We start from the raw sequence: 15,636 nt of genomic DNA on the forward strand, positions 1-15,636 counted from the left end.
TAGTGAAATTCTTCTTCTTCTGCACTATTTTTAACTGTAGGCAAGAACAGGATTCATTATTGAACTAAGTGTTGACATTCTTCCTCCTTTCTTGTTTCTTTCTCTCAATTCTTCTATTTTATCTGCTTTTCTATTATACTGGAAGAAAAAAAAAAAGAAAAGAAAATAGAAAGAAAGCCAAAAATGCAGAAACGAAAACATCAGCGAGGGTTGAATTCAGGTTGGAAAATTACCACAAACTCTCCTTTCCAAATGTTTAGTCATAGACTATTTCTCACAGCCGACTCGTGACAGCGCGCCGTGTTAGTCAGAGTCCAGTTGGCGGGCGGCTGGTCACTGGTCACGGGCGGCCGAGGGTTGAGAGGCCGCTGGGCGTCGGACGAGTTAGTCGGCCTGGCCTCGCGGCCCTCTTTCAGCAACACGGAAGGCGTTTATTCTGCTGTGAAAATCCAGCCTGTTTTAGGAACCAGCAGGTAATAAAAGGCTGCAGGAGAAGCGACGGCCAAATGGTGAAGATTAGAGGCGTGAGGCCAAAGGTCCCTCAAGATTTCTCTGCATTTTAAAGGGGAGAAGGTCCCCTAAGTTGAATTTAAGGTTGTTTTTCTGCAAAGGTAGACGTTTTCCTCAATGTGTTTGATGTTGTTCAAGACGGCGTAAAGTATATTTGAGTGAAAAAACAAACAAAAAAACAGCATTTTTTTTTGGTTTTGGAGAATAAATCAGAAAGTGAGAAAAGTGCCCCAAGTTCTTCCAAAACGCTGGAGGGGAAATCTTTTCTCAGTCTGCAACGGCCACGACAAGAGTAAAACACTTTCATCAACACGCTGACAATTTTTGTAAAATCTGGCGCGAGGATCCCGATTCACAGCGTTTAAATTGGTTCACAGGTTGGCAGGTGAACTTCATCCGACAACGTCGTCCGAACAAAGTGGGAACATGAATAGTAAACGCTTTTAAGCCTTTTCCCCAGCCCTTACACGGGGGGAGACCGGCCCATACAGATTCTGACCCAGAATTTCTGCACAGCTAAAAACTCACATGTCAAACAGTTTCGTCTCGCTGCCCTTTGGTGGCGCCGCAGTGCAAATTAGCTTAACGCAGCGTTAGGAAATTTGGGCTACTTTTGGAAAACAACAACCCCTGAAAAGAAAATGTTCAGTTTCACATCTCGTCGCCGTCACAGAGCCACAACGATCCTCGCGTCCCCGACATCACGTCATTCCTCCTCTTCGATCTTCAGAGGCTCCTTGGTTTGGAGCAACATATCGTCGTCGCTGTTGTCGCCGCCGCCGCTGCCGCCGCCGCATCGCCCGCCGCCCGCCGCGCTCCCGCCGCCGCGTCGCCGCCGTCCAGACGACGCATTGTGGGCTCAGCCTTTATGTCTGGACAGGTACCACAGCAGCGCCACTACTAAGCAGACCAGTGCCAGCAGCACCGCACCGACGACGCCTGGAGGGTGGAGTATGAAAAAAGTCAAGAGGGCAGAGCAGCGACAGGGCCGGAAAATCCTACCTCACCGCACATCGAGTCGTTGCCACCTCGCCGGTTTTCCTCGACATGAAACAGCTCATGCGACAGGAGCAAATTCACGTCTGGAGTGTGTCACAACAATCAACTGACACACGCAGGCAAGCGGCTAAATTTGCACTTAAATGATGCAACCAGATTAACAAAGGTTTATTAGAATGATTAATTCTATCACCTTGCCGTCTGTAGATAGATTCATAACTGAATGAAGATTATTTTTTCCATTCAAATTCCATTTACTAATATATTTACTTGTCACCTCTTTTCCATGTCATTGACTATATTATATTATTAGCACTGAAAAAGTCCAAGATTAAATTCAGTGTCCCTGATCTGGTCTCAATCCGGAAGCGAGATATTTGAATCTTAAACTCTCACAGAGATAATTCATATTTTGGAAGGATTTATGGTGCGTTCAGGTCACGTGGGATAAAGGGGTTCTCCGATAATCTCCGATATCTTTAAAATCGCTCGCCGTGGACGCATCAGGGTTACGAAAGAAGTTTCGCGCCAAGAACCGTTTCAGGAGGAGCCCGACTTGATTTTACTGTCCGGCTGTTCGCTCTTTGCGTCGTTAAACCAAGGTTCGAGGTAGAACCGATTGTCATTCTGAGATGAAATGACAAACAGGAATAAAAACAGGATAACAAGTACAAGGACAGTAAAGTGCAACCAGTTCAAGCGTGTTCGCCAAATTCTCTAACCGATAAAAATGCAGGTTAAGGAAAGCGTCAAAGTGAAATCACCTCACCTCCGATCAAGGCTTCCGAAGCTCCATTGCCCGAGTCGACGTCTGTAAAAGACACAAATTGAAATGCAGAATGGAATCAAACCAGCTTTGGTTCATTCATTTGCCTTTTGTTTATCCGGCTTTCTAAAGCATAATCCCTGGAAACATCATCTCGTTTTCCAGAGGTGGCTCCGTTCACGCAAACTCACGCTGTGCAGCCAAGCTGAGGGTTTAAGGTGCTGGGGTTTTAAATCGCATGGAAGGTGTATTTTCATTTTCCGGAAGGCTTCATAAAAGTGAAGAAATCATTGCCATTGCCTGATAGCAGCTGGAACTTTTGATTTCAGGTTAATGACGACGATGACGATTTCTAAAAAGAGGAGGTTGAACCTGGATTTTTCCTCCAGTCTAACTCTCTAAAACCGGTCTCCTCGTGATGTTTGGGCTCTCGGTCTGCAGGTCCTTCAGCATGGAGGCCACCACAGCCGCGCAGTGTCGCAGGCAGCTCACCTATAAAGTTGTTTGACATGGCCTGACATGATTTTTTTTTTTCTTTTCTTTTTTTATCTCTCTGCTCAGAATCCGACCGTGCACGGTGTTCAAACGCCCTCGGTCTATTTTAGAGCCTCAGCGTTTGCAGAGTGACGTGACGGAGGCTGCTTTTACACTGCAGGGCCAAAGAGGGCCGGACTCTGTTCACGCCGCATTGCCACCTCACAAAATTTCATATCACACGCTCCAAAAAAAAAACCAAACCAAAGCAAAGAACGGTGCTGCTGACGTCTCTGTTTAGCGGTGAGAAAAAAAGGCATCTACCCCTGCTGACCCCTGCGATGAAACTCGTGTTGAAGGTGATATGATTAGAATTGAAGCACTGAATTGGGAGCACCACCGTGTCAACTCGAGATACTGTCAAAAAAAGCAAGAAGCGAACGCAGCTGCTCCGGGCTTCGACTCTAAACCTTCAAAAGATTTGTCAGTAGAATCTTCAAGAAAGCTAAAACAAGCCGCCCTGAGGTCACTCTCCGCGGCTCCTGCGTGGGTTCCACGGTCGCATTTAGTTTTGGTCACTAAAACGGACTCTGCGCGTAAACAGTAAAAATTGCAGTAGCTCAGAGAGATAGATTGACCCTGCGTCTGCCATATTGTAAATTCTTTTTTTTTTAATCGTGAACGTAGAGAATCATCATTTGTAAAAAAAAAAAAAAAAAAAAGGTTCTGATATATTTATAATGTACAAAGGAAACTGGCTGAAACGGAAACTAAATTCTGCTGTTGGTGGACGAGGTTCATCGGAGAAATCAGCTAAAATCCGAATTCCATCGGTGTCAGATTTACTAATTTATGAATAATAGACTCAGACTTCTCTATTCATAGTGATCCTGCTCCTGCTAGTGTATGATCATCATCATTGCTGTTATTATCAGACAGAAAACGTCACCGTGCTCGGCTCTGCAGCATTTTAGAGACTTTTTAAGTCAGAGAGAAGTTTTCATTCTTAAGTTTGTGAGTGAAAGCGAAGGATTTTTTACTTCATCTTTCACTCGAGTCCTAAATTTGACCTTTAGCAGTGAAATAAAGGATAAACACGGGCCCAGGGCTCAGAGAAAATCCCCCTCCGTTGTCGGGTTGCTCGTGTGTGCTTAGTTTAGTTCAGTTAAATGGTACAAAATGGTGAATTTCGGGTGTCAAAGTGAAGTCTGGCTTCGCGTACACACAGATCCCCCGGCTAGTCAGCCCCCTCTCTGGCCATCTTCAGCCCTGCTGTGTAAACGAGGGCCAGCGGGTATCAGCGCGCCACCCTTTATCTCCCCGGCGACAGACCCAGGGGGCGTCACAGTCGTTCCTTCCCCATGCTCCTCTCTGACACCAGGCTGATAAGACACTCCCTGCTAACCACACACACGCACACGCAGCTCGGCTGGTCCGAAAATGCTCGCCGCGTTTTAATGTTTTTTAATCAGATAAAAGTAGAAACATACAATGTATGAACATTTGAAACATTAAAGTATTTGTGCATTGTTGTTTCTTTCGGGCGAATCAATCCAAAAATATCAGTATTTGTATTGAGGTCTGGTTAGAAGTGCATTTTATAACGGAAATGAATGATTTTGAAAAATGCCTGTCAGATCTTTCGGCAGTGGTATCTGCTGAGTTGTGGTCACCAATAGCAATGATGTCACAGTGGACTGACTTTAGTTTATCCAGCCGACAGAAACGTTTTCTCCGAGGGTTTCTGAAATCCTCCGTTTCATTCGTTTGTTTTAGGGGAAATCGTTTTTTTAGGAAATACACCCCTTTGCTTTCCTGCCGATGGTTAGATGAGCAGATCGATGCAGGTGGCTGGCTTAGCTTAGCATAAGGACCGTTCATGTTTCGCGTTTAACGCGCGGACGCGAGTTTGGTATCACTCCTCCCATCCAACTCTCCGCCAGAAAGCAGATTAGAGTATTTCCCGATATACCGTGTATCCTCGCATACGTGTACGTACCCTTCGGCAATATCTTGTTCACAACCTCTGGAAGAGGAGCGGGAGACATTTCTGCTGACACCGGGACCACGGGGGCAGGAGTCGCGTGGACGCTCATGCTGACGTCAACCTGAACAGAAGAAAAAACATCTGAGAATCATCCGGGTCCTCGGGGCTCATCCTCTGGGCACCATGAATGTCTGTACAGTGGCAATTTGTCCAGTAGCCAGACAGTTTGTCCTCCGCGACGAATACAGCAGGTAATCCATGGTGATTTTCATAGTGATGAACTAAAACAAGTTTGTCTGGAAGAAGGAAATTCAGTCTAAAACCTGAACGTAAACTCTGGATGGCAGTGATGTAAAGATTTATAATTAACCAGGGTAAACAACCAAAACCACTGGCTTCATCCTGTCAACCTCCCCGTGAACGAGCCGCTTCCAAACATGTCGGGTGGCGCTGGCCCCACGAGCCGTCTCCGAAGCGTTCAAAGTGACATGTCTCCGGCAAAGCGATCAGTTAAGCCAAACATGTAACCGCGCGGTCTCTAAAAAGGGGAGCGGGGAGCTCCGTGCCTCCAGTTCTCACAGCTGCAGAGCATCAAGGTCAAACGCAGAAACGTGAAGTACACAACAACTGACTTTAATCTGTTCATCCAAAACTTCATTAGCATGTCTCCAGGGGTTTCAAATTTTCACTTTCCCTCCACATCTTTTCTTACTTAAGACCGCAGCAGAAGTTGATTGTACATATGTGACTTGTAGAATGAGCAAAGCGAAAACACACATGCAGCAGGGTTGTGTTTTGTGAGCGTACGTGGCTTTATCAGCGTCGTTCCAGAGATTATTGACTGACTACTTAACATGATGGAGTATAAACAAAAGGTGCAGGACAAGCTTTGGACCGCAGCTTGTTCACGGGCCCCATGCGTGAAGAAAGATATCACCTGAATATGAAAAAATTAACTAAAACAACAAAACAAGACTTCAAACCCATTAAGAAAAACAAAAAACAACTCACCAGTTCTGAGAATCCACAGGCAGCTGTTAATTCGCCAAGAAGAGGAAACACAACAGAGCATATGCTGGATAACATGCGCGCCCACGCGCACACACAAACGCACACACACACACACACACGCGGATGGGTGTGGTGTCAGTCCCCAGGGTCAGGATCTGTTCCCCCACCAGCCAATTGTGAGGCTGACTCCACCCCTCTGATGCTAAACAGCCTGCAGATGTCTGAGACAGTGCAGCTGACAACGCCCTTACATCATCTGTGAACACACACACACACATTATCCTACGTGCCCGTGTGCACGCACGCTGTGTTTGATCATCTTGGTTTGTCAGCGCAGATCTTCCTCTCCAGTCCGGCGAGTTATTACCTGTCAGCGGCCTCCTACATTTCCCAGCATGCCATTCGGTCCGTTTTGATGTACGGCTGTTGCGCGGCGGATGCCCGACCTGGCTGCGTCTCGACTCCGGGGACGCGTGGAGGCCAAAATGCGACTTTATGAAGCCACCGTTGGGTCAGGTGGAGCCGACCACGTGTCGTGACGTCCGGCGTCCGGGCGGCTTGGGTTGTGGGGACACTGCTGCTGGTTTTTTGACAGATGGGGAGTCATTTTCTGTTTTTCCGCATCTCACTGCCACACGACGAGCAGGAAAAGACAGAAAGTAATCACGTGCTCCGACATCTCCAGCATCTGTACACGCCACAACATGCCAGCACGAGGCTGGCATGTGTGCAGCTCCCTAGACTTTGTGCTTTGCTAGCTTTGTACCGTCTAGTTTCATTCTTTTGAAACCTCACAACTGCCCTCATTGATACTGGACATATTCGAGGTCCATCTCTTTTTTCTGCCACTGTCCCACTGGTTTATTGTCCATTTTGCGGATTTCTTCCCAGTATGCACCTCGCTACTGTTTTATGCTAACTAGCGGGACGGCATACTGAGTTTAGTTGTGCCTGTGCTCACCGTGCGCAACTGTGTCCCCTGGCTCGGGAACCCTGCCCTTTCAGTTATGCTACACTACACGGTGTCCCCGCTAACGTCCAACGACATGTGCGACGCCTCAGTCTGGACGTTTTATCACCACTTCCCCTTCAAATGTTGAACAAAGTGGTAAAAATGGCTCCAAGATACTTAAGTTTACACCCGGCTCTTTATACAATCAGTGATCAGCAACATGTCCAGACTGTTGACGAGAACAAACAGCTGTGGTTTCCATTTCTGGGGTTTTTTTTTTCCCCCCAATCAAACTGAGAAATAATCTTCTGTTGTCAAACTCCTGGAAATAATCTGGACTTGTTGATTAATGTTTCTTGTCTCTTATAATCTACAGGAAGCAGAAACGCACAGAAAACTACAATTTCTTAGACTCAACCTTTCCAGCAGGTGACTCTCATCATCCTGTTGGACAGGCTGAGCTCGGCAGGGCGAGGAATTAACCCTCGCCCCGTCCCACACCCGGGGAAGTTGACGAGGCTAGAAAACGACCAACCGTTGCCTTTTGGTCTTTTTGTCATTTCAGGATTCACACTGACTTACAATGTTTTAGCCGCAGATATGAGGTCACAGGGAGAAACTAATGCCTCGCACATGTTTGAGTCGCATTACATAAGCTCACAAGGGAAATCAAAACATACATTTTTAACTTTTTAGGTCTTTTCAAGCTCCAGTTGGTGTCGGTTTAATCCAAACCACATTTAAGTAGGAAAATGCCTCAGGCCGCCCTTTGTAAAACATCTGCTCCGCACAAAAAATAAAAAGAGAAACTGGAAAATGTGCCAGAGTGACATACTGAGTTGGAGCGATAAGAGCAAATCATTGAAGCGATACCGATTTCATTCCTGATTTGCTGGAAAATGCTGTTTGTTTCTGCTTTCTAGGGATTCAAATCAGTCAGGGAGTTCAGAGTTTGTCCCCGGTTCTTCCTCTGTTAACCAGGAAACACCTGCAGTGGAGTGAAACACACTGACAGCGCGCAGAGAAAGAACACAATGACGAGACAGATGTTCCGCAGCTGAGGAACAACTGGTAAGATGTCACTCTAGTGTTTTTTTGTGAAACAGCCAAGAATAAACTGGGCGAGTTCGTTTAAAAAAAAAAAAAAAAAAATCAAAAAATACCATGCCTTGCAGATTTTGGGAAAATCATCCAGCCTCAGTGAAAATCAAGAGGGTTTATTCTGCACAAAGTGTGTTCTCGTCTTCTATGTAACCTACTTTCTTTTAAAAAGTACAATGATTTTAATCAGCAGCAATGTTTTCATTTTGTTGGATGAATTAATTCTAACGTGTGTTCGCTGCACCTGCTTTTTTATTGATCATTCGACAACCCCCCCACCACCCCCAGAAAAACACAAAAGAACAAAACATTCATAAACTCACAGTGACACACTGATAATTTAATTCATTTCGTATCACCAATAACCAGACAAACCAGTTCTCCACATCTTAAAAAAAATACACATTGTCACATCACCGGACAAACTCCTCTGTTCCACGCCGTTTGGATTAACAGTTTAGAGAGAGTTACGCACTGTGATACTAGATGGTTGTTTTTTTTTTTTTTAAGATTGTTTGACAGTTTCTACTGCGCTGAATGTGAACTCTGACAGGATCTAAACCTGCAGCAGAAGCAGGGAGGGAAACTTGGCTTGCTTTAACTAGACTCGCCCACGGGGGGCGGCGGCTACCAGATCCCGACATTTTATGATTATTTTAGCAGCCAACTAGACATTTGGAAGGTCTCGTGACTCAGACAGTTGTTGATTACTCGTTTACCAAGTACCTACATATGTGGTGAAAAGATTTTCCAGAAAGAGCTTCTAAGGAAGAAATAGACCAAAACAAGAGCCAATCAATCAATCAAACAAATCATCAGCCACTTCAACTATTATACAGGTTGGGGTTTTTTTTGAATAGAGCGTCAAATAAACGAGACGTGCAGAACAGACAAACTTACCAGCCACATCCAAGATCTAGCAGCCGGATTTTTGTTTTACCACATGACCCTGAAATATGGTCGGTTTTCTGCCACATTAGCAGCTAGAGCAGCTAAAACTCAAAAGCCATTTCGTAACTTTTACCGGCCAATCAAGTGTTTTTCAGATCACGACCAACTCACAAGTCACTTTCGATATTTGATAGTCAACTACATTTTCCAAAACTACGGGCATCTTCAGATAGGTGGTTGGTTCTTCGGGCTACTCTCAGTGGCCTCCTAAGGTTGTAAGTAAAAAAAATCTCAGATGAATGATTGGTGGCTGATAAAATACTCACTAGCTACATGCAAAATCTGCCAAAAGCTTTTAATTTTTAAGTGTAGAGCAAACAAGATTTCTTTAAACGTTGTCTGAACAGTTGGCTAATTCCTAAACTATGGCTTCCAAAGTGGCATCTAGATTAGCTAAAACTCACAAGCCATTCTGAAACTTTAACTTGCCATTCAAATGGGTTTTTTTTTCTCAATAAACAACCAAACACGAGTCACTTTCGATAGTTGGTTGACTCCCAAAGTGACGAGTGGAGGCCACTCTCAATTAAGTTGGCTCTTAAAATCTTAAGTGCAAAATCTCAAAAGAACAACTGGTGGGCGCTTGGCTAACTTACTAGCCACATCTGGACTCTACCAGCCAGTTTTGTTTTTTTGTGTGTTTTTTTAGAATATAACTCCAAATGATGGTTGGTTTTATGCCAAAGTGGCTGCAGGAGTAAAAAAATAAAGTTACTGGTTACTTTTAATTTTTCAACCGTGAAGGTGTTAAACCCCTTAATCGTGTCTTCCGAAGTGACTGAAGTGAGTGGCCAGAGCTCACAAGTCATTTTGGAATCTTTCACCGGCCAAATCAGCAGATGTTTTTAGTATGACAACTAATTTACTAGTCACTTTCAAAATCTGACTAATCTGACTAATTTTTTTTTTGTTAATCTTTCAAACACAGGCACCTCTAGCTAGTTGATCGGTTCCTGCGGCTGCTGGAGTCAACTGACTGGTTGGCCACTTGGCTTTGGAAAAAGTACATGAATAAAAATTTACTGGCCAATTTCTGCAGCCAACAGCCTCCAGCTCTAAAAAACCAGTTTGACCTGTGAAACCTTTAATCTTCTGGGCGACGTTTAGAAATGGCTGTTGGCGTTGAGAATGAGTAGCAAATACTAAGATCTCCAAAACATGGCTGACTTCGGCCAAACTAGACTGGACTGTCTGCCAGCCACCAGCCAAACCTGACTGATGGTCTTTTGGCTGCTGGCTGGAGTTGTGGTTCCCCACCCTGCGCTGCTCTGAAGGCATCCACAGGTTGTGCGTTGCTAGGCTTCTGCTTCTTCATAATTTACCGTAGCGCCCCCCCACCCCCACCCCCTTTTGTCTCCGTCCGTGGTCGCCGCCTCCTCACTCGTCCTCATGCTCGAAAAACTCGTGGCAACAGACGGTAACCACGGAGATGAATGTCATGAACTCCTGGAAGTCACACTCGGCGTCGCCGTCGGTGTCCAGGCTTTCCATCAGGCTGTCCAGCGTGGCCTGGTCTTTCACATGCTGCCGGGGTGGGGGGGGGGGGTTCAGATCAGGACAAATACGACAAAAAGAAAGAGCATTAAACATGTTTTGGATGAAAACAGAACTTGATTCAAATTCAGATCAAGTGACTGCATCACAATTTTGGGTAAGTTACTGTGGTCACTCAGCTGGTGTTCCCAAGTATTTTCATTTTCTGAGACTCTTATGCAGTGCTGGAAGAAGTATTGTATTGTTGTGCTCAGCTAAAAGTTTTAAAAAAAATACTATCTTCTTCTAGTTTTGGCAGCAAATTGTACTTCAAAAGCATTAGAAGTAAGTAGTAAAGTGTTGAACTACATTATTGGATTATTCCATACGTTATCGCTTTATCTGGTTGATCTGAGTTTACCTCCTTTACATAGCGTTGGGTGGTTTGGTTTGTAAAAATGCATCATATGTTTTGAATGAAAAAAAAGTCTTGATCTTCAAAGTAACTAGTAACTTCAGGGGCCAAATAAATGCAGTGGAGTAAGAGGTGCCAGCGACATGCAGCACGAGTACCTCAAAACTGTACTTGAGTACATTACTAGAGTAAATGTGCCTAGTTACCCTCCACCACAGCTTTTTAGTTTCATCCTTATTGTCATTTTCCCTCTTTCCTTATTGATTTTTCCCTTCGTTTTTTCTTTCCTTCATCAACTCATCTTGTGACACAAACATCCCCGGAACAACTTAACTAAACTCTACCCCGCACCGAGCGTAGGACTTTTACTTGTAGCTCAGTATAACTTCCTCTGTAGCTTAGTTTTAGCTAATGTAACAGGATCTGAACACTTGTTCCACTGCTGGTCAGTTCAAGTATATACGCTCTGTCTGTTCTTTTCAACTCAGCCTCCCCCGGCCTCTCTCCACTGATCCAGATCCCTTGGCGACGCCGATTTTGAGCCTCACCGCCATCAGGTCTGGCAGCTCATCGTGAAGCAGGTCCTTCAGCTCGCTCTTCTTCAGTTTGCGTTTGTCTCCTTCTCTCTCCGAGTACTTCTGAAATACCGCGATGATGGTCGCCATCGAGGTCTCTAGGTCGGTCATTGTCATCTGTTCTTTTCACCTTCGGCGTGAATGTGAAAACGGGTAAAGAAATAAAAGTCACAAACAGCAGAATTCAGGATTCACCTACTGCAACACAGAGACATTAATCTGAGACAGAAGCCAAGATTTCTTGTTCCCCCGTTGTGTGACATTTAACATCGGCCCATTATTACCCGACTGCACCATATTTTGATACAGATATTGAATGGAAGTGGACTTTCTTTAAAAACTGACAGATGCTGAAACAAAACTTCCACATGGTGTATAAATAATAAATAATTAAAATTCTGACATATTTAAGATGCTGATTGGTTGCTATGATAATAATAATAATAATAATAATAATAATAATAATAGTCCATGCCTTACTATGCTGGATACACATCAGGTTTATCAAATGACAAAGCATATTTTGACAAATATCTTTACTTTTCCATCTATATTCACTCACAAAATGTGTTTTACCAGCATGACGCAGTTAACTTTACTCATTTTTTAAGCTATGATATATGATTGAAAATACTTGAATTGTAGTATTGAAAAACCTGAGATGCAAACTACTTGACACTATTTGTTTATTTACATTGTAGGATCCAGAAAAAGCATTTTTTTTTAAAAACAAAACATAATTCTTCCTAATTTTATCACGTCATTTGGCTCAGAAATGCAACAACGACTGATCCATCAGTCGGTTTTCTTTTTTCCCCTCCCCTAAATGAAAAAAGGCGGATGACCTTACCTCAGGGTTAGTCCGGGCAGAGGCTGTGCGCTGCGTATCCAGAGAGTGGAGGCTGAGGACGGACCGCGGGCTTTATGCTGTGGCAGAGTGGTGGGCGGTGGTGCGCAGGGTGCAGCGCTGGAGGTCAGCCAGCCTGCCAGTCACACTGCTGACCAATCCCGACCGCCCACCTCCCCTCACTCCACTGCAACCCTGCGCTAACCGGCACTGACGGGCATGTCTGACTCTCACAATCCTCAACGCCAGTGCAGTAAGGTAAAAACTGCTCCTGGTGTTGAGAATGTATTTCCCATTACCCTTAAACTGCTGCTCTAGAGATGGAGGACTGAGATTTTAGAAATGTAATCGAATAGGATGTCACAGAACCTCAAGGGTTGAGAGTAAGATGTAACATTACAGCCGACTCTTTCTTCAGCCTCCCTGTTACATGCTTTTGGGAGCACAGGTTTTTTTTCTAGAATGACTGTGAGAGCAACTTACTGGACTTCTCTAATCCCAGGTCCCCACATTTTTAAGTGACTCCAACTTTAATTTTAAGTACGTGTCAGAGGAAACTACGGCTGGCTGGATCTACTGCGGCAAAAAAAGGCTGACAGCAGCTAGACGGATACGTCAACACTCACTTTCGTTCTATCAGTGGCGTGGCGCATATATAGATATATCGATTATGGAGTCATCAGTGGCTAGGATCAATGGGCTCAAACAGGAGGTGCTGGAGGCCTGGGAGGGAGCACTTTACTCTAATAACCCCTTTTAAAAGTCTGGCGATGCATTGCATATGTTTCGCTTTGTAAAGATTTTACAGGTGGCATGTGGGTTTTCAGTTGTTAGGTGGTAATTTTTTAAAATATTTTCTGTATAATTTTTGATAATATTGTGAATGTAAAACTGTAAAGATGATGTACTTCCGCAAAAGTTGATGGAAAGAAAGCGTAGGACACGGGCGTAAAAAAAAAAGGCCTAAATTGCCCCAAACCAATGCAAATAAAACAAAAACTATCTGAGTCTAGTAAGTGAGACTCTACTGCGTTTTTAATAATTGCAATCCTTAAAACTCTACTTGAGCGTAACCACGAGTTCTGTGGTTTCCTGACAATGACCCTGGGTTGGAATCTCTGACGATGAAAAGATTTGGCTGGCTGACGGTGCAGATTCGGTAAGGACCAGGTCTAAGACCTCTTTTAAAAACAGCCTCCAGGTCTGGTAGGGTTGACTACTTGAGCTGAAGTGGGGGCAGATGCTCCATGGGCACTTATTTCACACAAACTGCGGTTGGGTAAATGGACTGACCTTCCGAAAGTCACCTCGGAGTTGATTCGGTGGCCTGCGGTTGTGACAGAGGCTTCATTTTCGTCGTCCTCAGTCTCTCAAGGTCCAGTCGGCCGAGCAGCAGAGGACTGGATCGACTGATGAGAGGAGTTTTCCAATAATCAGCGGAAACGAGAAAAAAAAAGTTGGAGGGGAGAAAAAATAAATCACACCACCCAGCCCTAATTTAAAGAGTTTGGTTCATCAGGGTTGTTTGTAGCCGTGCTAGCGTTGGGGCTCTGGGATCAGTGTCAGTCAATCAGTCGGTCCAGACAAAAAGAGCTCCACAACTACTGGGTGGATTGTCGTGCTGAAGTTCGTGGTCACCAGAGGATGTACCCTAATAAATTAAGCGAACCCCCTCTACTTTTCCTCTGGTGCCACCAACAGGGTGACACTTTAATTTGTCCAGTGCTTTGGTTTATGAACAAATCAGCCATGCTTTGTGTTTAGCGCTAACTAGCAAAGGTTTTCACGCTAACCTAAGATGGTGAACGTTACCTGTCAGGCCTCAGCATGTTAGTGTTGTCGTTGTGAGCGCGTTGGCGTGGTGACGGGGATTGGTCCATCCAACAAAACGGCTACAGAGCAAACCGAAAAAAAAAGTGCTCGGTGGCAGGCGGACCTGCACCATCATAAACCGGACTTCAGAGGAAGAAATTCAAGTTCACGGTAAATGATCCAGACCTGCCCCCAAATTAAGTGGGTTCCTCCCTGGCCCACCCCCCCTCCCCGCGGCAAGTTCGGTGCAAACCGCTTCAGCGGTTTTCGTGTGATTCTGCTGAGGAATAAACAAACAAAACATGCAGACACGGGTGAAAACTGAACCTGGCATACTGTACATAACCCAGGACACACACACACACTTAACAGCATTCAGCAGGCTGAATTTCTAAAGGAGATTTTAACCATCAACCCACGTCGGTTTTAGGGCCTCCCTCTGTTCATCATAACACTCAGGGAACCGTTTATTAGTGCAACTCAATGACTCATAAAATGGCACGTCGGAGAAATTACAGGAGGAGCGGCAGGTCCTTTCCAGTTGAGATATATTTACCAAAACCTCGCCAAGCACCTCTGAACTAATTAAGATCCAATGAGATGAGCAAACAAGCCTGACGGTGCCAAACACCTCCCGGTGTATCTCCGTCCGTTCATCAGGGATCGAATACCATCTATCTGTGTCCCCCCTTTGATCCGGATCTGCCTCTCCTCGCTGTGTGCGGGCATTCGCCGGGGCGACAAAGGCCCGTTTCAGAGGAAGTGGATGGCCGTGCATGTTAATCAAGACGATCTTTTCACCGTCGAAGTTGGCCAGACGTGTGCCCTCCGCAGCCCAAAGGAGAGCTGACAAACACCACATCTGCTCCGGCCAAATGGGCTGAAGTTGACGTGTCCCGGTGCCAGGTTTTCACCCGCAAACGCGGTAAACAAAGTTATGGGACTTTTTGAAAAGAAGAGAGAGAAAAAAATGGAACATGCATGAAGTTTAGTAGGTAGCCTCCAGATATTTCACGATTTGATAAGAGTTTCCTGCAAAGAGAACATCAAACATTGTGTCTTTGGAATAAAATAAAGAAAAAAAAAAAGGTGCACTTTGTACACTTACAGTATTAATTAGAGCTCAAAAGACAGACGCAAGAAATTGGATTTTATAGTTAATGTGGCTGATATGGCTGCAGCTTTAAGCAGCTTTTCTTTTCTACGGAGCCCCGGAGTCTCGAAAGATGCATCTTTATTAATCGTGTGCGGACAAGGTCATTAAGTTTTATTTTGTCTGCAAGAGATAAAATAAAGGCGTCTGACAACAAACCAAAATATAGTCTGGACTCGGCTCAGAGAATCTACTTTTAAAGATCTGTAAAATGAGAGGAGCAAAAAAAAACGTTAAAGAAATCGTAAGCTTTGATTTAAAAAGTGAAATATCAGACGCAAGCAAGACAGGAAGTGAATCCCAGCATACATGGAGACGATCTTAACACTAAGTCATTCTGCATTTTTGAAACTGTCAGCTTTTGAAAAAGTTGATCATATCTTTGTGACATTAAAACATTTGAAATGACAAATAACGGAACGCACGGTTGCATATATAGTGTATGTACGGGATTTTGTTTTTCTCCTTATCGTTTTTCTTCACGGTGTACAGTTCAGTTATATGTAACTCAGCTTTGGAAATTATGTAACGTAAACACTCGGGCCACTGAAGCTCGATTCGATTCGGTGTTTCTGCATTTCCAGCTGCCAGGAGGAAAATGCCTTCCAGG

At 44.6% G+C, this 15,636-nt stretch overlaps 2 protein-coding genes across 2 annotated transcripts; both read right to left on the minus strand.

The window, feature by feature from the left end:
- Positions 1 to 1,369: 1,369 nt before the first annotated feature.
- On the minus strand, positions 1,370 to 5,829 carry LOC120798364 (cell adhesion molecule 2-like). The gene is made up of 4 exons (XM_040142614.1): positions 5,748 to 5,829; positions 4,749 to 4,857; positions 2,279 to 2,320; positions 1,370 to 1,449 (listed from the first exon to the last, which is right to left on the minus strand). The coding sequence occupies exons 1-4, from the start codon at positions 5,820 to 5,822 to the stop codon at positions 1,370 to 1,372; spliced, it is 306 nt and encodes a 101-aa protein (XP_039998548.1). The 5' UTR covers positions 5,823 to 5,829.
- Positions 5,830 to 10,128: 4,299 nt separating this feature from the next.
- s100b (S100 calcium binding protein, beta (neural)) lies at positions 10,129 to 11,325 on the minus strand. The gene is made up of 2 exons (XM_040142394.1): positions 11,188 to 11,325; positions 10,129 to 10,275 (listed from the first exon to the last, which is right to left on the minus strand). Exons 1-2 carry the CDS (start codon positions 11,323 to 11,325, stop codon positions 10,129 to 10,131), a joined length of 285 nt encoding a protein of 94 aa, XP_039998328.1.
- Between the last annotated feature and the right edge of the window lie 4,311 nt (positions 11,326 to 15,636).

Source organism: Xiphias gladius, chromosome 13 (genome assembly GCF_016859285.1).
Source record: "Xiphias gladius isolate SHS-SW01 ecotype Sanya breed wild chromosome 13, ASM1685928v1, whole genome shotgun sequence".
NCBI lineage: Eukaryota > Metazoa > Chordata > Actinopteri > Istiophoriformes > Xiphiidae > Xiphias > Xiphias gladius.